Here is a 25916-nt window from a genome sequence, read left to right as displayed (position 1 = left end):
CAGGGTTGGGTGCTGCACCCTCCAGGACTGGATCTAACACCATATTCTTGGGGTATCCATCTGAGTTCCTCTCAGCACCAACTCTACTGGGAGCCAGTGGGGCTGGGGCCCAGTGTGTGCACTGTGTCCATGAGTGCCGGACAGCAACCCCAGGAGAATGTGAGGGCTCACTGGCTAGAGTGCTGCAGACTCAGCTGCCCACCAGGGGCCCCAGGGAACATAAGGGCCCTGCTTGGTCTCACTGGGACAGGAAGGGGCCCAAGAAGTCCTTGATTTAGGAGGAAGGAAACCAGAAGCCCTTTCCCTGGTAGAGCCCCCACCCACCTGCCCAGGTAGCCAGCACCTCCACAGCAGCTGGTTTATTTGGTTTCACAAATTCTACATGATTTATTTAGTTCACAGGCTCCGCCTAGGAAACAACTCAGCCAACCCGAGCCACTGCCCGCCCTGCTGCTGAGTGCTGACCAAGAGTCAGGAGAGTGCCCCTGAATGGGCAGCTGGCCACTTCTGCTTCTGGCTCCAGCCCTGGTTCCTGGGGCCATAGAAGCCCACTCTGGCCGCTCCTCCGCCTGCCTCTCTGTTCTCTGATTTGAAGAGCTCACTTCCCTTTCCTCACTGCTGCCGGCATCGATCACCTGGCACGCAATTTCGTTGGCTCAGTGCCATGTCTCCACCAGGAACCAGGTGTTGCCATCTTCATGGTCATTCACAAAGCGAGATAGGCAGACATAGCCTTCTGGGGACCTGGGTTGGCTGGGGCCTCATTGAGGCAGTGAGGCTGGACCTGGGGTCCCCAGTGAGCATCCCTGCCAAGGCAAGCCCCATTCTGACTCCTGGCCCACCTGAACCTACTCTGTACAGCCATGGCACCCGGTACCCAGGTGCCACCCACACATGTGTGACACAGAGGGATGTCCAGTCTAGCTGCTGGCCTCCTGGGGCCTGCCTGGTCCTTCCTTGGGGAACCTGGTGTCTTTGGCTCTGTCTGAACCATGGGCAATGGGTGGGGCCAAGAGCTCTGGGGTGGTCCATCACTACTGCGGAGTGCTCACACAGTGCCAGCAAGGGACCTCCGGGCTCTGACCATGACTCGGGGGCTGGAGTGGCCTCTGACAACTCTCACAGGTCCAGAAGGGACACATGGAGGACAGGCTGGCCTGAAGGAATGTGGAGGACGGTGCCCACAGGGGCACCCAGGAAAGGTGTGGGGACACAGCAGACCTCTGCCGGCAGGGAAACTCCACTGCCCACTCTGAACAGGACCCACCCACGGTCCCTGCCCAAGGCCGGAGACCCCAACCAGGCTACACCCAAGGCAAGAGCCCAGCACAGAGAGGAGGGGTGCAGGGAAGACCAAGACTCAGAACAGAAGGGAGAGGTGTGGGGGTGGGGAATCCCAGCCCAGCACAGAGGGGAGAGGCGTGGGGGGGGGATCCTGGCCCAGCACAGAGGGGAGGGGACCCCAGCTCAGCAGGGGGGTGGGGCGGCACCTGGTGGCTGGGTCAGCCTCACTGGGCTGACCGGCTGGAGGACCATGGACGAATGCACACATGCTACTAACTGAGGAAGGACAGGAGACCGGCGACACAGCTTCACGGACTGCATGCTAGCACTTCACGCAGATGGGGGGGCCGGTGCCTCACCCGCGACTACAGTTCATGATTCTAGGGTCGAGGTGGGTGGGCGCTGGCCCTCCTGCGCTTAGTTGAACCCGTCGGTGTGGTAGCTGGGGTGGGAGTCGGCTGTGAGCTGGGTGGTCTCTGTGGCGGACACCGGCTGTATGATGATGGGTGTGTCCGTGGCCTCTGAAAGGGAAGCGCAGCCTCATGGTACGGGGCGGCGTGGGCCCTGGGTGGCAGCAGCAGCCAGTGGAGGGACATGGCTCCAAGGGTAGCAGCGGTGGCAGCAGCAACAGCAGCCGGCCAGGATGCGGCTCCAAGGGCCGGCCAGCTGAGCTCCACCCATTGTGGCCCACCCTGCCTGCACCCCCCACTGCTCCCTGAGCTAGGCTACTGCGGCCTGGGCGAGTCAGCTGCACCTGTTACCTCCGTGTCCACGTTCACACCTCAACAGTGCCGGCCGCCAAACCCCGCGGCAGCGTCAGTGCCCTCCTGTTTGACAAGACAGGCGACATGGCTCAGGGACCATCTGGCAGCCTGCCCTGGCTGGCAGGGGCAGGCAGCCACTCACCCCGTTCATCCGACTGCAGCTGCGCCTCCAGGTCCTCGGGTGACACGTAGAACTCAGCCTCCTCACCCTCAGGGGCTTTGGGCTTGCACTTGCCACAGCAGCAGTTGAAGCAGCAGCAGAGGCAGCAGCAGCAGTAGCAGCAGGTGAGCAGACCGCAGACGACAAACAGGGCCTAGGGCGAGAAGCCAGGCTCAGGGGCTGGGGCACCACAAGGCGCTGGGGGGCTGGGGAGGTCCAGGTATACCCACGGCATAGGGTGGGGATTCAGGCATGACACACGGGGGTGGGAGACCTAACAGAGGACAGACACACAGCCTAGCCCAGAGACTCCTCCATCTACACAGCAATGCTGGCAACAGGGACCACCCCCCTCCCCCAGGACAGGGAACTGGGGCTCCTGACCCACACCAGCCGCCCTCACCTTGGCCCACCAGCTGGACAGCACGAAGTAGGTGTTAACATTTTCCTCCCCAAACTGCTCGGCCACGTAGAGCCCCAGCGAGCCGTACTTGTCGTAGATGTTCCTCTTGGTGGCATCCGTCAGGATGGCGTGGGCGTTGTTAATCTCCTTGAACTTGTCTGCCGCCTCAGGGTTGTCGGGGTTCTTGTCAGGGTGATACTTCAGGGCCAGCTTCCTGCAAGCCCAGACCAATGCCTGCTCTCACAACCCCTCCACCCCACAGACCCTGGACCCGGATGCTGGCCACGTGGCTCCTACCGGTAGGACTTCTTGATGTCATCAGAGGTGGCATTCTTGTCCAGTCCGAGCACATGGTAGAGTGATTCCCCGGATGTGGAGAGGGACCGCTGCCTCTGGTCGGCCATGTTAAGTTAGTCTGCACAAGAACAGAGACAGAATGCGTCAGAGCGGGCAGTGATGTCAGCATGGGACACGGGACACATCAGAGCAGGTGAGCATGTCAGTGTCATACATGGGACACATCAGAGCTGGCAGCTATGTCAGTGTGGGACATGGGTTAGATTTAGGGTTAGGTAGCCATGTTGACATAAGACATGGGATGCATTAGAGCAGACACGGAAGCCCCAGGCAGGCTCTACCCCGCATGTGAGAAGTGACTTCAATATGCTGCTACTTGGGTTTGCAAGGGTGATGCTGCACCAGGGATACAGGGGTGTGAAGGGAGAACAGCAAGAGATACAGAAACACCCAGGAGAAAGCAGAAACCACACACACTGCTACACACAAACACACCAGCAGCGACATATAAGGGCTCCAGCGGCTCTGCGCCTCAGGCTGAGGTCATGTGGACCTTGGAACTGCTCAGAGCTCGCCAACAACAGCACAATGCACTGCAGGACACACAGGACAAGGCCCAGGTGGCTTTGCCTTAGGAACTGCCCGGCTAGAACCTTCTGCCCACCTGCAGTGCACAGCTCACGTTCCCTGCCCAGCCTCAGGACAGTCCTGACTGCTATGCCCAGAGAAACCATGACAGTGCAGGAACCGAGCCCCCAACTAGAAGAGGGACTGGAGGCACAGGACTCAGCTCTCCCTCTGCAGCCACGGTCAGGACAGATGGAGACACGAGAGCCAAGAGCCTCCGAGAGTAGCCTCTACCTCAGCCACAGAGGATACCCTCCAGTGGATGCTGCATGCCCACCGGGATGCTAGTCAGTGATGGGACCGTCAGGACTATCCCCCAGTCTGCCCACTTCCCAACAGCATCCAGCCCCAAGCAGACAGGCATCCCAGGGTGCCCATCAGCAACCAAGGGTTCTGCCCCGTCTATGCCCACGCAGGTTCTCTCTATACCCCGAGCCTCATCCCTGAGCCGCAGACTCTACAAAAAATACACAAGGAGGCGGCCCAGCCACCTGCCCAACCCCTCTTCCCACCAATGGGAGCATCCATCAGGACCCCGGGGAGGGACTGGTAACCCCAGCAGACAAAGGCAGGCCACACAACACCAGCTTCGAGCCTTGCCAGCATCAACTGGGAACATGCTGATTCCGGCCGGCAGATCCTAGCCCCCTGGCTGCTCCCTGGCCACACGGGGCTGGGACAGCAAGGCAGGTGGTCTCCGAGGCAGCGTGGGGCCGTGCTGTTGGTCTGCTGTCATGTCACTTAGCACAGCTCACATCTGTGAGCCTTGGAGCATCACCAAACACAGGGGCCAATTGCCATGGAAACCAACCACAAGTTCCCAGGGTTCCAAGACCCAGCCCTGGGGGAGGGGAAGCCTGGTTAGGAGGACCATGGAGGTACTCCCCAGGCCAGCCTTTGGAACAGAAGCCCCGGGCAACCTGTGTGCGACCCTGCAACCCTATGTCTTGAGCAGCTCTGGAATTAACCAGCCCTGCCTAGCACCTCTTCCAGAGATCCTGTCCCCAGCCTGCGGGAGCCTTGACTTGGATCAGAGGACAGTGGACAACACCTGCCTCAGTCAGCACTACACTGTCCATGTGCACCAATAAGCCCATGGAGCAGGTCAGACGACCATGGATGTCAGCCTGACAGCCCTGCACCTGCCCAAGAGCTGCTCTCCCACGGTCGAGGGATGGAACTCCTGCCTTACTCTAACTCTGCCCCTTAAGCAGATAAGACATAAAAGAAGAAAATCAACAACATGAGGAGGTGTGTCCGTGAATCCATCTGAATGCCCAGGATGGAGGCACAGGTGATGGCTCAGGCACATGGGCCCCTGAACCGTGGGACTTGGGTGGAGCTCCAGGCCCCTGGCTTTGCCCTGGTCAGGCCCTGGCTACTGTGGGCATTTGGGGAGGGAACTGAGGGACAGGGACCCCTCTTTCCTTTCACTTTCAAATGATATGGCACATGGTGGGAAAGGTCTCCCCTCTGCCATTCAGATAAATCAATCAAGCTACACAAAACAGAGAGGGCAGATGCCAAGGACTCCACATGAAGTCTGCAGTGCTGCCCTCACACGAGCACCGAACCAGCCTCCCTGGGCTCACGGACAGGAGGGCGGCCCAGCCTGGAATGGCGGAGCTGGGGACAGTGGATTGCAGGGGATAATGCTGAGGTCTGTGGGGCTAGTGCTGGTTGTAGTCCAGGCTCCTCCACTTGCACTCAGCTCCACCCTTGGGAAGACGGTCCAAGTCTTTAGGCCTCTGCACCCACATAGGAGACCCAGCGGAAGCTCCAGGCTACCAGCTTTGGCCTGGGCCAGCTCAGGTTGTAATGGACTGTGGGGCTGGAGGCGGGGTGACAGCACAGGGTCAGGCTTTAGTTGAGGCTGTTCCAGGTGGCCTGCTGCCCACTGCTCGGGCTGCAGAGCCCCACCCCAGGTGACAGATCAGACAGCAGCCCCATAAGAAGCAGATTTAGTTTCCAGTTCAGTACTCACAGGGGCTTCTTACCCCACAGCAGTGATGCAAAAAAGGAGGGTGTGCCCTAGCACCAGCCCTATGGCAACGTCTCCATGGCCATGGGAACTCCCCTATCATCCTTGCATTCTTTTTGTTTGTTCGTTTGTTTTAAAGATTTTATTTATTTTACTGGGAAGTCAGAAATACAGAGAGGAGGAGAGGCAGAGAAGATCTTCCATCCGATGATTCACTCCCCAAGTGAGCGCAATGGCCATGGCTGCGCCGATCTAAAGGCAGGAACCAGGAACCTCTTCCGGGTCTCCCACATGGGTGCAGGGTCCCAAGACTTTGGGCCGTCCTCGACTGTTTTCCCAGGCCACAAGCCGGGAGCTGGATGGGAAGTGGAGCTGCCAGATTAGAACCGGCGCCCATATGGGATCCCAGCACGTTCAAGGCGAGGACTTTAGCCGCTAGGCCACGCCGCCGGGCCCCATCCTTGCATTCTGAAGGAGCCACACTGAGGGAAGCAACTGTCATGCGCTGTGCCACTGCTGCATGGCACACATGAAGGGCATGCCACCCCATGGCTCCCACACATGAGGCGGTACAACCATTCTAGGACACACACCTGTCATGTGTTCCACACTGAGGACAGTAACACATCCTCACGAGCATGCCGACAGGCTGCACCAGGGCAGGCTGACTGGCCTGTGGAGTAGTGTACTTACACCCTAATGGCACAGCACCAGGCAGATGGCATCAACAGCTCAGATGGCCTGCCACACACATGGGGGATGTGGATGGAGGTCCCCAGCTCTGGCCTTGGCCCTGATTAGCAGTCATGGGCAGCAAATGGGCACTCTGACTCTCAAAGAGATCATTTAAAGGAGAAAAATATAGATAAAAGGAGGTCAGAACTAAGCTATACAAAACAAACTTAACCACAGTGTCTGAGGGCAGGTGCAGGAGGACTTGGGGCTTGGGAAGTTTTGGGGAACCCACTAGCTGGGGGACCCCGCTCCTGAGAGAAGACAGAGGCCCACACAACATCTTCATTTCTAACTCATATGCCCACAAGAGCTTAAAACAACAGGTGCAGATACACCTCTTCACTGTGTGTGAAGCCTCTGCCTGCAGTGCCAGCACACCACACGGGCACTGGTTTGAGTCCCAGCTGACCACCTGCACTGTGCTCCACCCTTGGGAGCATGGTCCATGTCCTTGGCTCCTGACCATGGCCTGGCCCAGCTCAGGTTGTTGTGGCCATTTAGAGTGAGCCAGCAGAAAGCGGACCTCTCTTCCTCTTTAACTCTGCCGTGAAAGGGAGAAGGAAGAAGCCAGCTCCAGCTCACCAGTGCAGCACCACACAGCGCTTCAGAGGTTCATCCTGGTTTGCAGTCCTCACTGCACGGTACAGGTTCAGGCCAGGCCATCAGAGAAGGCCCCATGGCCTCTCCTGTCACAGCAGGGAATTCAGTCAAGACTGGTGGGGTTGGACTCTATCTGGAACATTTTCATCTTGATTGTCTTCTTTCTTTTAAAGGCAGGCTTTATTTCAGTTTTATGTATTTACTGGTTTGAAAGCCAGAGCAGGGGCCCGGTGCGATAGTGTAGCGGTTAAAGTCCTCGCCTTGAATGCACCAGGATCCCATATGGGTGCCAGTTCTAATCCTAGTGGCCTCACTTCCCATTCAGCTCTCTGCTTGTGGCCTGGGAAAGCAGTCGAGAACAGCCCAAAGCCTTGGGACCCTGTACCCATTGGGAGACCTGGAGGTGGTTCCTGGCTCCTGGCTTCGGATCGGCACAGCACTGGCCATTGTGACCACTTGGGGAGTGAATCATCAGTCAAAGATCTTCCTCTCTGTCTCCTCCTCTCTGTATATCTGACTTCCCAATAAAATAAAATAGATAAATCAATCTTAAAAAAAACAAAACAAAACAAAAAAACGAAAGAAAGCCAGAGCGGCACAAAGCACCTAAGCTCCATCTACCGGCTCCTTCTCCAGTTGCCTGCAGCAGCTGGGGCCGGGGGCTGGGAGCGCCATCTGGTCTCCCAAGTGGGTACAGGGGCCTGAGCACTCTCCAGCCACCTTCAACTGCTTTCCCAGGCATTCGCAGTGAGCTGGATTGGAAGTGGAGCAGCTGGGACTCGAACTGGCATCCACAAGAGATGCCAGAACTGAAGGTAGTTGCTTTACCTGCAACACCATGGTGCCAGTCTGTTTTTTATTTCTTCATTTTTACAAACATCACTTTCTCAGATGATAGAACTTCAGCACTGATAGTGAACTGCTGGCTATGAGTCAGGGACAGGAAGAAGCCAGTGGGGCTGTGCTATGAGGCCTGAGGTACCTAACCTAGTTGGTGTCAGTACTCAACAGTGGATGCACACTGGCACACACAGCAGTGCAGAAGCTTATCTGTAGCCATGACAGCGCTGGGGGTGGCTGGCACCTGGCACGGCTTTCACAGCCATCTCAACCAAATTGGCTGTTGGCTTGGTCCCCAGGCAGACATCTGGCACGGCTTCCTGGAGTAGGGTCCACAGGCCCAGGCTTGCATCCCACTTGGCTGTGGCAGACAAGTGTCTATGGTCTCCCTGCGCCTCCCCTGGATGTGTGCCTACCCCTGGGCACATCTCTGCTTCAGCAGGAAAGGCCTCTGACTGCCATCACTCTTTTAAAGATTTATGTATTTATTTCCTTGAAAGACGAAGTGAGATAATATGAATGAGAATTTATCTCCTAGCTACTGGTTTAGTCTCCTTATGACCAAAGCCAGGAACCTGGAACTCCAGCTGGCTTCTGGTGTAGGAGCAAGGAGCTCGGTTAGGACAGTCAGGACTCAAACTCGCACCTAGATGGGATGGTAGGCAGAGGTTTAACTTACTGCACCACAAGACTGCAAGTCCCTCTATCATTTTTATTTAAAAGACAGGGTGACGAGCCCAGCACGATAACATAGCAGCTAAAGTCCTCACCTTGAACATGCTGGGATCCCATATGGCCATTGGCTCTAATCCTGGCAGCCCCGCTTCCCACCCAGCTCCGTGCTTATGGCCTGAGAAAGCAGTTTAAGTTGGCCCAAAAGCCTTGGGATCCTGCATCTGCATGGGAGACCCGAAAGAAGCTCCTGGCTCCTGGATTCGGATCAGCACAGTTCCAGCCACTGTGGCCACTTGGGGAGTGAATCATCAGATGGAAGATCTTCCTCTCTGTCTCTCCTCCTCTCTGCATATCTGACTTTCCAGTAAACAAAAATAAACCTTAAAAAAAAAAAGAGTGACAAGAAGTGAGAGAGGGCTCTTTCATCCTTTGGTTCACTCTTCAAATGTTCCCAAGAGCTGGACTGGGCCAGGAAGAAGCCGGGAGCCAAGAACTCCATCCTGTACCCTGAAGTAGAAGGCAGGGATCAGACTTGGAACACTTCACTGCCTTCTCAGGGAACCAGCAGGAGCCTGGGCTGAAAGCTTAAACCAGGCTCCATGGTGGAGTGCAGGTGTCCCCAGTGAGTTGGACCCTCAGGTCCAGAACTTGCCACAGAGCTACTCCTCATCAAGACATGCACACGAACACTGTGTGAGCTGGCACAGCATGGCATGATCTAACTGACTGCTCTGGTTCTCAGGGAATGCTTCAGAACACACAGGCGAAGCAGTATCTGCATCCCAGGTATTCCGTGCCCATCATAGACAGCGACTTTGGATTCCTGGCAAGGGAAGTATCAGTAACAGATGCTACATGTCCGTCTATTGACGTAACTACTGGGTTGCCGAGAGGCTGTGTGGCAGCTTCTCCTCGTAGGAGCCTTTCCTGTGAGCGATTCACGGGGTCACTGGCAAAAGGAAACGCAGCACCAACTTGCTGTGGCAGGTGAGCTGATGGTCTTAGTTTATTCCTTACTTGTTAGGTACAATTTAAAACTTTTAAAAATAAAGTTTAGTCACAGGCCCGGCGCGATGGTGCAGTGGTTAAGGTCCTCGCCTTGCACGCCCAGGATCCCATATGGGCGCCAGTTCTAATCCCAGCAGCCCCTCCTCCCATCCAGCTCCCTGCTTATGGCCCAGAAAAGCAGTGGAGGACGGCCCAAGGCTTTGGGACCCTGCACCTGTGTGGGAGACCCAGAAGAAGTTCCTGGCTTCGCATTGGCTCAGCCCCAGCCGTTGCGGCAGCCTGGGGAGTGAATCACCGAACGGAAGATCTTCCTCTCTGTCTCTCCTCTCTGTATATCCACCTTTCCAAAAAAAAAAATAAAATAAATCTTAAAAAAAAAAAAAAAAAGTTTAGTCACTTACTTGAAAGGCAGAGAGGGAGAGAGATCTTCTATCCACTGACTCACTCCCTAAATGGCACTACAATTGGAGCTGGGTCCAGCTGAAACCAGCAGTCAAGAGCTCCATTTGGGTCTCGAATGTGGGTGCAAGGGCCCAGGGATTTGGGCCGTCCTCTGCTGCTTTCCCAGGTGCATTAGCAGGGAGTTGGGTTGGAAGTAGAAAAGCTGGAACTAGAATCAGTGTGGACAGAGTAAAGATTCAAGACTGTAGAACTGGGGTGGGCACTTGACACAGCAATCAACACACCCCAGAACACCCACATCCTCATCAGCATGTTGGTCTAGGAGACTAGTTCCTTCTTCCCGCCAAGGCACACCCTGAGACACAGTCTCTGGCCCAGCCCAGGGAGTGACAGCAGATGGGAGATCTCTGCCTGCCTTTCACACACAAGGACCAGAACTGTGACGCAGAATGTTAAGCTGACATGAGCAGTGCCAGCATGCCCGACGAGTACAGATTTGTGTCCTGGCTGCTCCACTTCCCATCCAGCTCTCTACCTGTGGCCTGGGAAAGCAGTCAAGGATGGCCCAAAGCCCTAGGACCTTGCATCTGTGTGGAACACCAGGAGGAAGCTCCTGGCTCCTGGCTCCTGCCTTCAGCTCGGTACAGCTTTGGCTGTTGCAGCCATCTGAGGAGATCTCTTTTCCCTTATAACTCTGCAATCTGTCTTTAAAATAAATAAATCTTTAAAAACAAAGAATCACTGATTTTTGTTTTTAAAGATTTGTCTCCTTCAGAGTCAGTTATGGAGAGGGAAGGAGAGACAGTGAGACCTCCAGGCAACAAGTAGGAAGCTGGGTCAGAAGCGGAGCAGCTGGGACTAGGACAAGAGCCTCTGTGGGATGCTGGCACTGCAGGAGGAGGGTTAGCCTGCTATACACAAGAGGTGCCAGCCTCTTAGCACCAACCACAGGAGGTGCTGTCCAGCAAACTCCTGGCACACGCTGCAAGAGACAGGGTGCACCTTATCAAGGCAATCCACCCTGAGCCCACATGCTGAGGTCAGTTCAGATGAGCCCATTTCCAAGCCCACATAGTACCACATCAGGCCCAGCACAGGCATCTTCATGAACTTGTCACTGCAACAGCATCCAAAGCCACAATTCTGCAGTGAGTGAGAAACCAGCAGGGCTTCCAAGACAGTGTAGTATCGAGCCGCTGGAGCAAGAGCAGGGCAGGCAGCAAACCCAGGCCTCTCCCTGGCAATGCTACCGCTACCCCACCACCCCCTCAACTGAGTCCTGCTCTCCTGTGCTTCCCCCACAGGCACCACAGGTGGCCTCCTGAATCCGGCCTTGAGAATGACAACTGGAACTCAGAGGCCCCTCCCAGGCAGGTGCTGTGTTCTGGCGTCTCCACTTCTGATCTACTTTCTGTAACTTGTATGCCAACAGGCAGCGAAGACAGCCCTTGGGCCCAACCCTGCCTGGTGGGGGTGAAGAATGACTGCCTCTGCATTAAATTAAATGAAAATCATTAATTTTTTAAAAACTTCACCTGCCTGGAGTCAAGTGCACAATGAGCCGACAGTGAGACGCGCTGTGTCTGGGAAGGCTGATATGACCAGACACAACTGGGTTAGCTTTTCTTACACAGTGAGCAGGCGCTGAGGGCACAGGGTCCCGGACTCCATGCAAGAACCTCAGTCTTGGTTGCTCCACCCCTGATGCAGCTCCCTGTTGACACCTCTGGGAAAGCAGCAGGGGATGGCAAGCTGCACCCACGGGGGGAACCTGTGAGCAGCTTCTGTCTGCCGGCTGTGGCTGACCCAGTCCCAGCCGTGTGGCCATTCGGGGAGTGAAGCAGCAGATGAAAGGTCCTCGTCTAACTCTGCCTTTCTTTTCTTCTTTTTAAATCTAGTCGGAACCGCCTCCACATACAGGAGTCTAATTTGCTCTGCAGACTCACATTTGGCTAGCAGCCAAGTCTCAGCCGGAATCCCAGCAGCTGTTTCTACTGTCACTTCCTCTTCCTGTCAGTTGCGCTGTTGGCCCATAGGCTGGGTGGAGCCTTCCACACCCTTGAGGACCCAGGGCACTATCTGGCCATGAATCACTTCCTTGTCCAAGGTCAACAGTGACAACTGGGCTGCCCACTAGGCTGCCAGCCAGTTCTCTTGAACAGCTGGGCATCAGAGTGCGATCCAGGGCAGAGTGCTGGGAGCCTGAACATCCAAGCAAAGGGACCTGCCAGGAGAGTAGGTGCCTGAAGGAGTGGCCAGAGGGGCTGAGCTCAACCATCACTCGTACTCCCCATCCCAGCTTCTTGCTAATTTGCACCCTGGGAGGCAGCAGCTCATCACCCAAGTCCATCATGGATCTCCTCACACACATGTGGGACCCAGACTGCTGCTGTCTTGGCCATCAACTTTAGCCACGGCTCAGCCTTGGCCACTGCAGATATCTGAGGAGTGAATCAAGGATAGAAGATGTCTTTCTCTATTTCTTGCTGCCTTTCAAATAAAAAGCTAATTGAGAACAGTAAAAGGATATATGGGTCAAAATTAAGTTTCTGGTCAATGGAACAAGGTTTCCTGTCCTGAGGCTCCATTTTGTGAAACAATGTCTGCTTCTTCCTGTCAAGAGAGCTTGCTCCCGGCCCACTCAGTCCCCTGAGTGAGTCCCCACTCCACGTCTTCTCCAGTTCCCTGGGAGGGAGCAGTAATGCCTGCAGTGCGTCCCTGTCACCCAGGGACATCCACAGGGTAGCCATGGTCCCTGGTTTCAGCCTGGCCCACCCCAGCTAGGGGACACTTAGGAAGCAAACCAGCAAATGGAAGATCTCACTCTCTTTCTCCTTTCAAATCAGCAAAATTCAACAAAATGTGATGAAAGGATATATCGCGCTCTTCTCTCTGCTATGCCTTTTTCCCCAGGAACAATTCTGGAGGCATGCCAACCCCACTAGAAGCACTGTCGGCAGGACCACCCCACGGGCCATCACATTAACACACAAAACTCAAGGGGTTCCCAGAAAATGACAGTCAGAACTCTTCTATTTGGGGAGGACCCATTTCAACAAGTACTTGCCTGAAGCCTCCAAGTGGACTCCGGGCAGTAAGAACTGCTCCAACCAAAGACATGTCACAGCCACCATGGGCGACAAGTACTTCCTTTTCCATCTTTCTCTCTTGGCTGAGAGACACAGAAAGAGAGGCCATCTGTCAGTTCCCTCCCCAAGTGGCCACGACAGCAAGAACGCATTTGGTGGCAGGAACCTGCCAACTTTGTGTTAGCAGCAAGCTGGACTACAAGAGGACACCAGGACAAGGAACGTAGGCACCCAAGCAGTGGCTCAATGTGCTGTGCTACAAGGCCTGCCCTCACATTACTAAGAAACAAATGAGTAAAACAGGTGTAGACAAGAAAGCTCCCACATCAGGGATGCACGTCCTGTATGAGGCTTGTAGGATTTTTACATTTATTTGAAAGGTAAACAGACAGAGATCTCATACCTGCTCACACCCAAGTACTGGAGCCATGCACTGTCTCCCAGAGTGCCCAGGCAGCAGGCAGCCAGACTGGGAGCAGGCACCTCAAGGTGGGGTGGGCGTCCCAAGCATCACACAGGCTGGTACTTTACTGTCAAGACTGCAAAGCTGGGGCTGAGCACTAGCTGCACCAACAAGTTCAGGCCAGACTACTCCAAGACGAGTGAACGCCTGGCCCTGCATGCTGACCTGGGTTCTACCCTCTGATTCCAGCTCTCTGCCAGCACAGTTCTGGGTGGGAGAGATGACAGTGCATGTCAGTGGGTTTCTGCCACCCATGGGAGACCTATTCTGAGTCCCAGCTCCCGGGCCAGCCCTGGCCGGTGTAGGCATTTGCTGTGTGAGCCAGTGGCTAGGAGTCTTCCACGTGCACTAATAAACTATTAAAATTAAAAATTAAACAAAGAAGAGCAACAATGCTGCCTCCTCCCCAGCTTATTATTAGAGACCAAAAGTATTCACTGTTGGTGCATTGACAGAGAGCACCACAGGAAGGCAGCCTCCCCAGGACAGTGGTCCACAGGCTCTCTGATTCAGGCAGCTCACAGCTGCTGGCTGCCTGGTGTCCAGTGGAAATCATGGCCACTGGGGTTAAGCCTTCTACTTGATCCACGTAACCAGAGTCCCAAAGAGATGACATGGGAGACACCACTCCACTCCTGCCTCTCCCACGCACAAGGGCGCCTGCAGGTTTTATGTGGGCCAAGTCTTAAAGTCATGAATGAATACAATGTGCAGAGGACAACCTTCATTTCTGTCTTAATGCAAGATGACCAGCTATTCCAAAACAGGCAGAGGGACGGCACAGGACAAAACCAGAAGACAGGAGAACGCAGCACACCAGGCTCACAGGAGAGGAATCTCTTGAAGGCGATTGTACAGGAGATCAAGCTTGCCGGGATTAGAAGGGAATTAAAGGTTTTCTAAAAATGGGGCATTGATTTCCAAGCCACAGGGTCACATAGCCACACTTTAATGCCCTGTGGAGTGCCAGCTGGCCACTAACAGGAAGGTGTGCTACTTCGCCCAGGACCACCAGCTGGATCCCCAGCACCTACCCTGCATGCTGCCTCCAGTGGACCCATCTGCAGATTCCTGCAACCATGTGGCTACCTGTGTGTGCCTTGGAGCATTGTAACAACTTTGTTTGCAGATAAGTCAGTGATAACAGTGACCTCAGAACCCATTCTGCTCAGTGTTTGCCATCTTTGAGAGAGCAGAAATAAATGGTTCAGCTTTTCTATCATCTTAGAAATGGACTGTTCCACTTGACAGGAGTCATCAAAGGGAAATTCAGAGGGCCAGGATTTATAAAGAAACACACTCTGATGAAAAACATAGCTGACGGGCTCACAGTCCTCATGGACACACACACACACACACACACAGGAGCTGACAGGCTCGCAGCACTCACGGGGACACACACAGAGAAGCTGACAGGCTCACAGCTCTTATGGACACAGTTGGAGGGATGGGGCTCCTCCATGGGTCACTGGAGAACCCATGGATGGGGTCGCCACTTGGCTGACAACTCAAAGATGAGTGTTCACAAAGCTGGGTCTGAGGTCAGAGGTCAGAGGTGCTGCTCAACAGCCAGCAAATTCATTCCAGGGCAGAACACACAACCCTGAGGAAACAGCCAAAGGAGGGGCCAGCCCCACCTCCTGTGCCTCCCGTCTGTCCACTCTCACTGACCTCTAGTGCTGGCTTTAGCACAATTCACCAGACACTATGCTCACCTGGGGGAACATCAGTGGCCACAATCAGGTCCTGCAGGGCTCAGAGCTCTGGGGTGACCCAAGGCAGACTTCCCTTGAGCCACCTGGAAGCACAGGGGGCCCCCCCCGGAAGCCACACAAGACCCCCCCATCCCGTATCTCCTGCATTCTCTTCCCTTCCTTTTCTTGCAGAAAGGGTCATAGGACCACGGCCTGGGGGCGGGGGGGGTCTCAGCAGGAAACCAGAGCCACTATCCCATGTGCCAGTTTAATGTACTCTTTCAGGGAGCCAGCAGGGTCAATGTCTCCAGGTGTTCCCATCAGGTCCCCCAGAACACCCACAGCACATGCCCTGTGAGGTGTGCAGGCCCTGATGCTCAGGCCTGGGAGGACCCAATGCCATAGTTCGCTCTGCATCCCAGGACCCCATGATGTGATATGTAGGAGTGCCAAAAGCAGGCTGGGCTTCTTGCTGGGCCTTGTCAGCAGCTGCATACCTGGGGGCAACTGGACTCTGCTCCCTGCATGCCCTCCACTGGGCATACAGCTCTGCTCCCTGCACACCCTCCTTCCAGTACCTGATCCTGGCTGGTTTTGCTCTGCTTGGTTCCGTCCTGCCTCCACAATGGCTTTCCCGAGAGTCCAGCACCTCCCACAGAAAAGGGCCAAGCAGTCACCATCAATATTAGCATTGCCCTCGCAGCAGCTGCAGAGGACGGGGAGCAGTTTGGTGCCTGGGGGAATCTCCGCTGACAGCAGCAGGAATGTGAAGCTAACAGACACAGGGACAACTTGGACCTTCCAGCCAAGCTACATCAAGCAAAGGACACTCTCCAAAAGGAGTGTATTCAACAAAACCCTACGGGGAGGGGCGGCAGACATTTTGTGGGCCACCTGCCATGATGGGCAGATGTGTGGTGCCCCCACTGGGACTGCATGCAGCCAGAGGGTTAGAAGCCAGGATGCCAGTACCGAGTGCAGCAACCACACCCACATCCCACATCCGGCTTCCTGGGGCTGAATTCCAGTTCTGCTTTTGATTCAATTTCCTGCTAATACAGACTAGCCTAAGGGCCAGGCCCCTGTCACTCACTTGGAAGACACGGCTTCAGCCTGGCCCCAGCCTGTTTGTTGCAGGCATTTGGAAAGTGACTACCGTTTCCATGAGCCTCCTTGAGGACAAGACCTCCATTCTGGAATGTTCAAGGGCAGCTACTCCTGCACACCATTCAGACTCAGGACGACAGCAGGAACTTAGCATCTGGGGCAGTCACACTGCCCCAAAGAGTGCCAACAGCCCATCTCAAAAGTCCTGGGGCTGAGTCCTGACTGCTCCACTTCTGATGCAGCTCCCTGCTAAGGTGCCTGGGAAGGCAGAGGAGGATGGTTCAGGTCCTTGGACCCCTCCACCCAAGTGAGAGAGCCAGAAGAAGCTCACAGCTCCTGGCTTCAAATGAGCTTAGCCGTAGCCATTGTGGCCATTTAGGGAGTGAACCAATGAATGGAATAAAAAATATTCCAAATAATAAAACTTTTGATTTTTTTTTTAATTTAGAAGTAGATTTACAGAAAGAAGGTAACAAAGATCTTTTTTTTTTTTTGAAAGATTTATTTATTTATTGGAAAATCAGATATACAGAGAGGAGGAGAGACAGAGAGGAAGATCTTCCGTCCGATGATTCACTCCCAAGTGAGCACAACTGCCAATTCTATCCCGATCTGAAGCCAGGATCCAGGAACTTCTTCCAGGTCGCCCAAGTGGATGCAGGGTCCCAAAGCTTTGGGCCATTCTCGACTGCTTTCCCAGGACACAAGCAGGGAGCTGGATGGGAAGTGGAGCTGCCGGGATTAAAACCAGCGCCCATATGGGATCCCAGAGCGTTCAAGGCGAGGACTTTAGCTGCTAGGCCATCGTGCCAGGCCCAAGGTAACAAAGATCTTTCATCTAATGGAGGCAATGGCCAGAGATGAGCTGATGCGGTCCAATGCCAGGAGCTCTTCCGGGTCTCCCATGTGGGTGCAGGTAAAAAGGCCTTGGGTCATCCTCTTCTGCTTTTCCAGGCCACAAACAGTGGGCTAGATGGAAAGTAGGGCAGCCTGAACACGAACTGGTGCTCACGCAGGACATGGTGCTGCACAGATCAGTCTGCTTATGCTCTCATTTTAAAGCATCTTCTAGAATTTAAGAGATTTCATTTTTTTGTTTGTTTGCTTGTCTTATTACTTCTTGTCTTTTAAAATTCAGGGGAGCCACATTCAGGCTTTAGGAGGAGGCAGCAGCTAGAGCAGGATGGGCTTTCAGGGCAAGCTCAAAGCTAAGACCACCAGTCCATGGTGCTAGCAACAGCTCCTTCGTCCTCAACAATGGCAGCAACGGGACATCTCAGTCCATCCGCGTGGCAGCTGAGGCTGCTGTGCAGTGCATGCGCTGCAAAGCCATGGCTGGCCCTGTCCGAGATAGTACTGAGGAGAAGCACAGCACGATTCCAGCCAGACCCACCCATTCCAGTGCTGGCTATGCTCTCAGCAGCTGCTTTCTGCCGACATGGGCACTTGGAGGCAGCCAATGACAGCAAGAACATGGGTCATTGCATCCTTGTGGCGGACACCACCTGAGTCTCCGGCTCCTGCCCAGCCAATGAGCTTTTGAGGAGTAGGCAAGCACTTGGAAATGCTACCTGCCTGCCTCTGAATAAAATCAAAGGCAGCCGCAGCTGAGGCTGTCTGAAGGCGCATCACCACCACCCATGGAGGACCCTGAGCCCATGGTGTCCACCCACCCCAGCCTCCAGCTGATGCGGGCCCAGGCGGGCACACAGGTTCCCAGCTTTGGCTCTGGCCAGTTCCAAGAATGCCAGCCATTTGGGGAGTGACCCAGCAGAAGGAAGAAAGGAAAGTGGCACCAAATCACTCCATTACTGAGGTGGTGCCACCCTAACACACGACGGGGCATCCAATGTGCTTGTTGAGGGCACCACACCTTCACAGGCAAGGACACACCAACTCTGCCAGCTCATCGGGGACACAGGACAAGGGTGGGTCCTCAGATGACGCATTGTTTCACAGAAGCACAGCTCTGTGCCCAGCAAGGCAAGGTCCTCCAACCAGCAGGCCTTTCTAAATCCCAGGAAGCAGAGCCCACATGCCAGGCTTTCCCAGGTGGCTAAGCTAGGATTAGCCATGAAAGAGAAACACAGCCCAAGGGACAGATCCTTCAAAACCAGAAATTTGTGAAAGCATACATCTAAAAAAATCCAGCAAAATTCATTATAACTGATTTTAAAAAAATCTCAGACTGTCCCATCAGCTCCCTGGACAGCAGCTAAATGCCCAGGATCCCACTACAATTAGCTCTAACCCTAACCCTAGCCAGCTGAAGAGGGACACTCCAGAAACAGAGACTGCCAACACAGCAGAACGCAAAGTGTGCCCTTTGACCCACATTTTCTTTTTTATCTTACAGAAACCCTCCCCAAATAACACTGCTATTTAGTAAATCAATATCCCATGGGAGTACTTAGTTTAAAAAAAGAAAAAAAAGAAAAAAAAAAAGGGGCCCGGCACTGTGGCCTAACGGCTAAAGTCCTTACCTTGAACGCGCCAGGTCCCATATGGGCGCCAGTTCTAATCCCAGCAACTCCACTTCCCATCCAGCTCCCTGCTTGTGGCCTGGGAAAGCAGTCGAGGACGGCCCACAGCCTCGGGATTCTGTACCCATGTGGGAGACCCAGAAGAGGCTCTGGGCTCCTGGCTTCGAATCAGTGCAGCACCGGCTATTGCGGTCACTTGGGGAGTGAATCACTGCAAAGAAGCTCTTCCTCTCTGTCTCTCCTCTCTGTACATGTGACTTTGTAGTAACAGTCAATGAATAAATAAATAAATAAAATGTTGTGGCCATTTAGAAGATAGAAGATATCTTTAAAAAAGATCTTCTGTCTGTGGGTTTACTCCCCAAGTGGCCACAACAGTAGGAGCTGAGCTGATCCAAAGCCAAGAACCAGGAGCCTCCTCCAGGTCTCCCAAGTGGGTGGGGTGCAGGGTCCCTGGGCTTTGGGCTGTCCTTGACTGCTGTCCCAGGCCACAAGCAGGGAGCTGGAAGGGAAGTGGAGCAACCAGGATATGAACCAGCTCCCATATGGGATCCCGGCGTATGCAAGACGAGGACTTTAACCACTAGGTTACTGCGATGAACCTTAGCTGCATTTCTTTTTTTTTTTTTTTTTGAAAGATTTATTTTTATTATTTTTTCATTGGAAAGGCGGATATACAGAGAGGAGAGACAGAGAGCAAGATCTTCCGTCCGATGATTCACTCCCCAAGTGAGCGCAACGGGCCGATACTATGCCGATCCGAAGCCAGGAGCCTTTTCCAGGTCTCCCACGTGGGTGCAGGGTCCCAAAGCCCTGGGCCGTCCTCGACTGCTTTCCCAGGCCACAGGCAGGGAGCTGGAAGGGAAGCGGGGCTGCCGGGATTAGAACCGGCGCCCATATGGGATCCCGGGCGTGCAAGGCGAGGACCTTTAACCACTTGCGCCACCGCGCCGGGCCCCTTAGCTGCATTTCTAATTGAGTTCCCTGCTAACGCACCTGGGAAGGCAGCAGAAGATGGTCCAAGTCCCTAGGTCCCTGTATCCTTGTGGAAGACCCAAAGAAAGTCCTGGCCTCGAATCAGCTTAGCTCTGATCATGGTGGAACTTGGGGAATGAAGCAGCAGATGAAGGTCTGCTCTGTCACACCTGGACTGGCCTAGTTCTCAGCCCTGGCTCGCAGCCCCCACAAGTGGCAAGTGGCAGGGGAGTGAGCCAGTGACAAAAGCCATCTTGTTCTCTTTTCAAACCACATAGAAGTCTTAAAAGAACCTAAAAAAATAATTTAAAGTTACAAACAATCCATAAGAATGAACAATGTTGAGAAAATCACCAAGCATCCACAACATACATTAGAAATAAATCACAAACTTCACCACAGAGTAAGCCCCAAAAGCCACCAATGTGGGTGGATGGTCGCAGTGGCCGCGGCCACATCGAGGAGATGGGCTGACCCGGTTGGCATCAGGGCTGGGATCGCTGGGGAGTGAGCCAGCTGCCAGAACCCCTTTGCTGGGTTTGCATGTGCCAATGAGAGCAACATCCTGAGAAACACAAACTGCTTGGTTCAAAGTGTATAGATCGGTCCTCGGGAGAACAGACGCTTACAACCCAGGGTCCTCAAGCACTTTTCTCTCTAGGAAACCAGACGCAGAACTGAAAACAGGCTGCTGCGGGACACACAGCCAGCTACACTGCTCCACCTCCCACAGGGAGCCCTGGATACAGCCCCAACTCAGCCAAGGCCCAGGAGCAGCCATCTGGGGAGTGAACCAGTGGATGGAAAATCTTCCTCCTCCTTCCCCTCCTCGCCTTTCAAAAACAAAAAATAGGGCCCAGCAGCGTGGCCTAGCAGCTGAAGTCCTCGCCTTGAACGCTCTGGGATCACATATGGGCGCTGGTTTTAATCCCGGCAGCTCCACTTCCCATCCAGCTCCCTGCTTGTGTCCTGGGAAAGCAGTCGAGAATGGCCCAAAGCTTTGGGACCCTGCATCCACTTGGGCGACCTGGAAGAAGTTCCTGGATCCTGGCTTCAGATCGGGATAGAATTGGCAGTTGCGCTCACTTGGGAGTGAATCATCGGACGGAAGATCTTCCTCTCTGTCTCTCCTCCTCTCTGTATATCTGACTTTCCAATAAATAAATAAATCTTTCAAAAAATAAACAAAAAATAAAAAAGCAGAACATTTTTCTTTTTTTTTTTAAAGATTAATTTCTTTTTATTGGAAAGACAGATACACAGAGAGGAGGAGAAACAGAAAATCTTCCATCTGCTGGTTAACTCCTCAAATGGCTACAAGGGCTGGAGTTGAGCCAATCTGAAGCCAAGAACCAGGAGCTTCTTCTGGGTCTACCATGTGGATGCAGGGTCCCAAGGCTTTGGGCTATCCTCAACTGCTTTCCCAGACACAGGCAGGGGGCTGAAGGGAAGAGGAGTAACCGGGATACAAACCAGTGCCCATATGGGATTCTGGCACATGCAAGGTGAGGACTTTAGCCACTAGCCTACCACACTGGGCCCAATTTTTACTTTTATATTATTTATAATTTTCTGCCAAGCCAGCATGTCTTTAGAGTTTACAATTTTATTTCTAAAGACCATGCGATACCCGTGCATACTGCAGAATGCACAGCCTGCTCACAGCCAGGCAGCGCGAGGAGACAGGCAAGCTAACCCTTACATTCACAGGTCAACAGGCCAGCCAGGGACCCTCCACACAAGTCGCCAATGCTCCTCAGGACACGTCAGCGACCAGGTAGCCCAGTCAAGCCTCCCCACCAGCTCCCGTGAGCAGCGGTCAGCATCTCCATCACTATTACTGAATAATTAGCTGCAGCCACCCTGCCCTCTTCACCTCTGACAGGTGCCAGGACCTTTACCCAACCGCCCGACTGGGGGCAGACTACAGCAGAAGGACACGGTCATGTTGGTTGCATCCCGGCCTCCTGTAGGAGCAAAGTCCAGAAATCCGAGCCCAGAGAAAACAGTGTGACCAAGGGTACATCCGACACATGGCCAAGCTCCTGGGGCACAGCCAGACTATAGCACGCATTGTACGGCAATGTCACCTGTTCAAATCCCAGCACTGCATGCAGGAGCCTCACCTGTTCTATGTCCTCACCCCTACACACAGGAGCCTCACCTATCCTATGTCCTCACCCCTACACACACAGGAGCCTCACCTATCCTATGTCCTCACCCCTGCACACACAGGGGCCTCACCTATCCTATGTCCTCACCCCTGCACAGGGGCCTCACCTATCCTATGTCCTCACCCCTGCACACACAGGGGCCTCACCTGTTCTATGTCCTCACCCCTGCACACACAGGGGCCTCACCTGTTCTATGTCCTCACCCCTGCACAGGAGCCTCACCTGTTCTATGTCCTCACCCCTGCACAGGGGGGCTCACCTATCCTATGTCCTCACCCCTGCACAGGAGCCTCACCTATCCTATGTCCTCACCCCTGCACAGGGGCCTCACCTGTTCTATGTCCTCACCCCTGCACACACAGGGGCCTCACCTATCCTATGTCCTCACCCCTGCACACACAGGAGCCTCACCTATCCTATGTCCTCACCCCTGCACACACAGGAGCCTCACCTATCCTATGTCCTCACCCCTGCACAGGAGCCTCACCTATCCTATGTCCTCACCCCTGCACACGCAGGAGCCTCACCTGTTCTATGTCCTCACCCCTACACAGGAGCCTCACCTGTTCTATGTCCTCACCCCTGCACAGGGGGGCTCACCTGTTCTATGTCCTCACCCCTGCACAGGGGGGCTCACCTGTTCTATGTCCTCACCCCTGCACACACAGGGGCCTCACCTGTTCTATGTCCTCACCCCTACACACACAGGGGCCTCACCTGTTCTATGTCCTCACCCCTACACACACAGGGGCCTCACCTGTTCTATGTCCTCACCCCTGCACACACAGGGGCCTCACCTGTTCTATGTCCTCACCCCTGCACAGGAGCCTCACCTGTTCTATGTCCTCACCCCTGCACAGGAGCCTCACCTGTTCTATGTCCTCACCCCTGCACAGGGGGGCTCACCACAGGGAGGGCTTGGCCAGCTCCCACACCTTATTCTCACACTGGTTTGAGCTGCTGGCTGGTGGTGTTTAAGGCCCTCCCCCTCCTAGGACTTGCACTCTAAGCCCTGCAGGTTCAGCCTACTCACTCCTGACAGAGGCACACCCCAGCTCCATCGCACTCCCTGCCATGATCCAGACTCTAACCACCTCCTACCACGGACCCACGTGAGGGGACCCAGAAGCTCCTTGCTCCCAGTTCTGTCTGGGTCGGCCCTGGTTGTTGCAGCCATTTGGGGGAGTGAACCAGCAGATAAAAAAATCTCTTGAAATAAATAAAATTTAAAAATAGTTGCATAAAGCCTTGACAGTGTCAATGACCTTACTTTCCCTTCCTTGTTACCAAACATGGGGCCACCCACTCCCACCCACTCCTGCCACTCTGAGCACACAGAGGACCAGGCCCAATCTCTGAGCCCGACAAGTGCCCTGTGCCTCACACCACGAGAAAAGGAAGCACACCGTGTGGAGACGCCTCCCTCAGTGCAGTGTGGCTAGCCCGGGCATCCAAAGAGCCACACCTCCAGCAAGATTCTCCCCCATGCCGCCTGACAAAGTGCCAGGTGCACGCTCAGCGTCCGTGTCTACGATGGGGATGACCAGAAACCCGAGCTCCAGCCTCTCATGTCGTGACACCCGGGACTGGGAGACCACAGCAGCACAGCGCACGGCCCAAAGGTCTCAGGCAGTCTTCCTGCCCCCACATGGACACTGCGAAAGCCCAAGTAATGTGTTGTGGGTCTGTCCACACCGCGGGTGATCCACTCCAGCAGCCATCCACACTGCTGCCCGTCCACACAGCAGGCCATCCACTCCACGGCACAACCAGTCCAGAGCCCTGTCCATACCATGACCTATCCACTCCATGGCCCAGTCCCGAGGCCTATCCACGCCATGGACCATCCACACTGAGGCCCTGTCCACTCCATGGTCTGTCCACACTGCGGCCTGTCCACACTGCGACCCACCCACTCCATGGCCTGTCCACACCGCGGCCCGTCCACTCCATGGCCCAACCAGTCCAGAGGCCTGTCCACACTGTGACCCCATCCACCCTGCAGCCCATCCACAGTGCAGCCCCGTGCACTCCACAGCCTGTCCACACCATAGCCCATTCATACTGCAGCCCCGTCCACACTGTGTCCCCCTCCACACCGCAGCTCCATCCACGCTGTAGCCCCATCCATACCACTGCCACTCCACTCCTAAGGCCCGTCCACACTGCAGCTCCGTCCACACTGCAGCCCCATCCACAGTGCGGTCCCGTCCACACCGTGACCCGTCCACACCGAGGCTCGTACACTGCTGCCCTGTCCACACTCCGTCCACCCGCAGCCCCGTCCACACCGCAGCCCCCGATTCCGGCGCACGGGGGTCGGCACCGGAGCCCCGCCCCCCCCAAGCGCCGCCCCCACGCGCGGCCAATGGGGCAGCGGCCGCCCGCGCCGCGGCGGAGCAGGTGAGGCCCGGCGCATCCCGCCGCACCCCGGGCCGCGGCGCACCCCCGCAGCGGCCGCCATTTCCGGCTGCGGCGGCGCCGGTGCCTGCGCCCGCTCACCTGGGAGTCGGCCCGCCCCGCCGGCTCGCGGCTCGCCTCCCGCTCCGCGGCACTCTGCGCGGCCGACGATCCTCGGCCTGGAACCCGGGCGGCGGCGGCGGGCGCGGGAGCTGCACCGGCAGCGGCAGCGGCGAGGACGCGCACGCTCACGCACGCACCCGCACCGGCGCGCGCGCCCCCGGAAGGACGTGGGCCCCGGAGGGCCGCACTGCGTCTGCGCGCCGCGGGGGTGGGGCCCCACTGACAGCCCGCGGGGCGGGACCGGAGCAGGACAGGCGCCCGGTGCAGGACAGGCGCCCGGTGCAGAAGAGCCGCCCGGTGCAGGACAGGCGCCCGGTGCAGGAGAGCCGCCCGGTGCAGGAGAGCCGCCCGGTGCAGGACAGCCGCCCAGTACAGGAGAGCCGCCCGGTGCAGGAGAGCCGCCCGGTGCAGGAGAGCCGCCCGGTGCAGGACAGCCGCCCGGTACAGGAGAGCCGCCCGGTACAGGAAAGCCGCCCAGTGCAGGACAGCCGCCCGGTACAGGAAAGCCGCCCGGTACAGGAAAGCCGCCCGGTGCAGGAGAGCCGCCCGGCGCAGGACAGCCGCCCGGCGCAGGACAGCCGCCCGGCGCAGGACAGCCGCCCGGTACAGGACAGCCGCCCGGTACAGGACAGGCGCCCGGTACAGGACAGCCGCCCGGTACAGGACAGCCGCCCAGTACAGGACAGCCGCCCGGTGCAGGAGAGCCGCCCGGTGCAGGAGAGCCGCCCAGTACAGGAGAGCCGCCCGGTACAGGAGAGCCACCCGGGGCCGGAGCAGGAGAGCCACCCGGGGCCGGAGCAGGAGAGCCGCTGGTGCAGGACCTCTGCCCGGTACAGGAGAGCCGCCCGGTACAGGAGAGCCGCCCGGTGCAGGACAGCCGCCCGGTGCAGGAGAGGCGCCCGGTGCAGGAGAGCCGCCCGGTGCAGGAGAGCCGCCCGGTGCAGGAGAGCCGCCCGGTACAGGAGAGCCGCCGGTGCAGGACAGCCGCCCAGTACAGGACAGCCGCCCGGTGCAGGAGAGCCGCCCGGTGCAGGAGAGCCGCCCAGTACAGGAGAGCCGCCCGGTACAGGAGAGCCACCCGGGGCCGGAGCAGGAGAGCCACCCGGGGCCGGAGCAGGAGAGCCGCTGGTGCAGGACCTCTGCCCGGTACAGGAGAGCCGCCCGGTGCAGGACAGCCGCCCAGTACAGGACAGCCGCCCGGTGCAGGAGAGCCGCCGTGCAGGAGAGCCGCCAGTACAGGAGAGCCGCCCGGTACAGGAGAGCCACCGGGGCGGAGCAGGAGAGCCACCCGGGGCCGGAGCAGGAGAGCCGCCGGTGCAGGACCTCTGCCCGGTACAGGAGAGCCGCCCGGTACAGGAGAGCCGCCCGGTGCAGGACAGCCGCCCGGTGCAGGAGAGGCGCCCGGTGCAGGAGAGCCGCCCGGTGCAGGAGAGCCGCCCGGTGCAGGAGAGCCGCCCGGTACAGGAGAGCCGCCCGGTGCAGGACAGCCGCCCAGTACAGGACAGCCGTCCGGTGCAGGAGAGCCGCCCGGTGCAGGAGAGCCGCCCGGTGCAGGAGAGCCGCCCAGTACAGGAGAGCCGCCCGGTACAGGAGAGCCACCCGGGGCCGGAGCAGGAGAGCCACCCGGGGCCG

The 25916-nt window shown here is 56.3% G+C and overlaps 1 protein-coding gene across 1 annotated transcript; it reads right to left on the bottom strand.

Annotated features, from left to right (window-relative positions):
- Positions 1 to 362: 362 nt before the first annotated feature.
- Positions 363 to 24381, bottom strand: DNAJC5 (DnaJ heat shock protein family (Hsp40) member C5). Its single transcript, XM_040988313.1, has 5 exons — positions 24264 to 24381; positions 2909 to 3026; positions 2612 to 2825; positions 2191 to 2362; positions 363 to 1805 (listed from the first exon to the last, which is right to left on the bottom strand). The coding sequence occupies exons 2-5, from the start codon at positions 3013 to 3015 to the stop codon at positions 1702 to 1704; spliced, it is 597 nt and encodes a 198-aa protein (XP_040844247.1). The 5' UTR covers positions 3016 to 3026; positions 24264 to 24381; the 3' UTR covers positions 363 to 1701.
- Between the last annotated feature and the right edge of the window lie 1535 nt (positions 24382 to 25916).

Source organism: Ochotona curzoniae, unplaced genomic scaffold (assembly GCF_017591425.1).
Source record: "Ochotona curzoniae isolate NIBS_2020 unplaced genomic scaffold, NIBS_Ocur_1.0 contig_48, whole genome shotgun sequence".
NCBI lineage: Eukaryota > Metazoa > Chordata > Mammalia > Lagomorpha > Ochotonidae > Ochotona > Ochotona curzoniae.
This window is presented reverse-complemented; position numbering and strand designations above follow the sequence as displayed.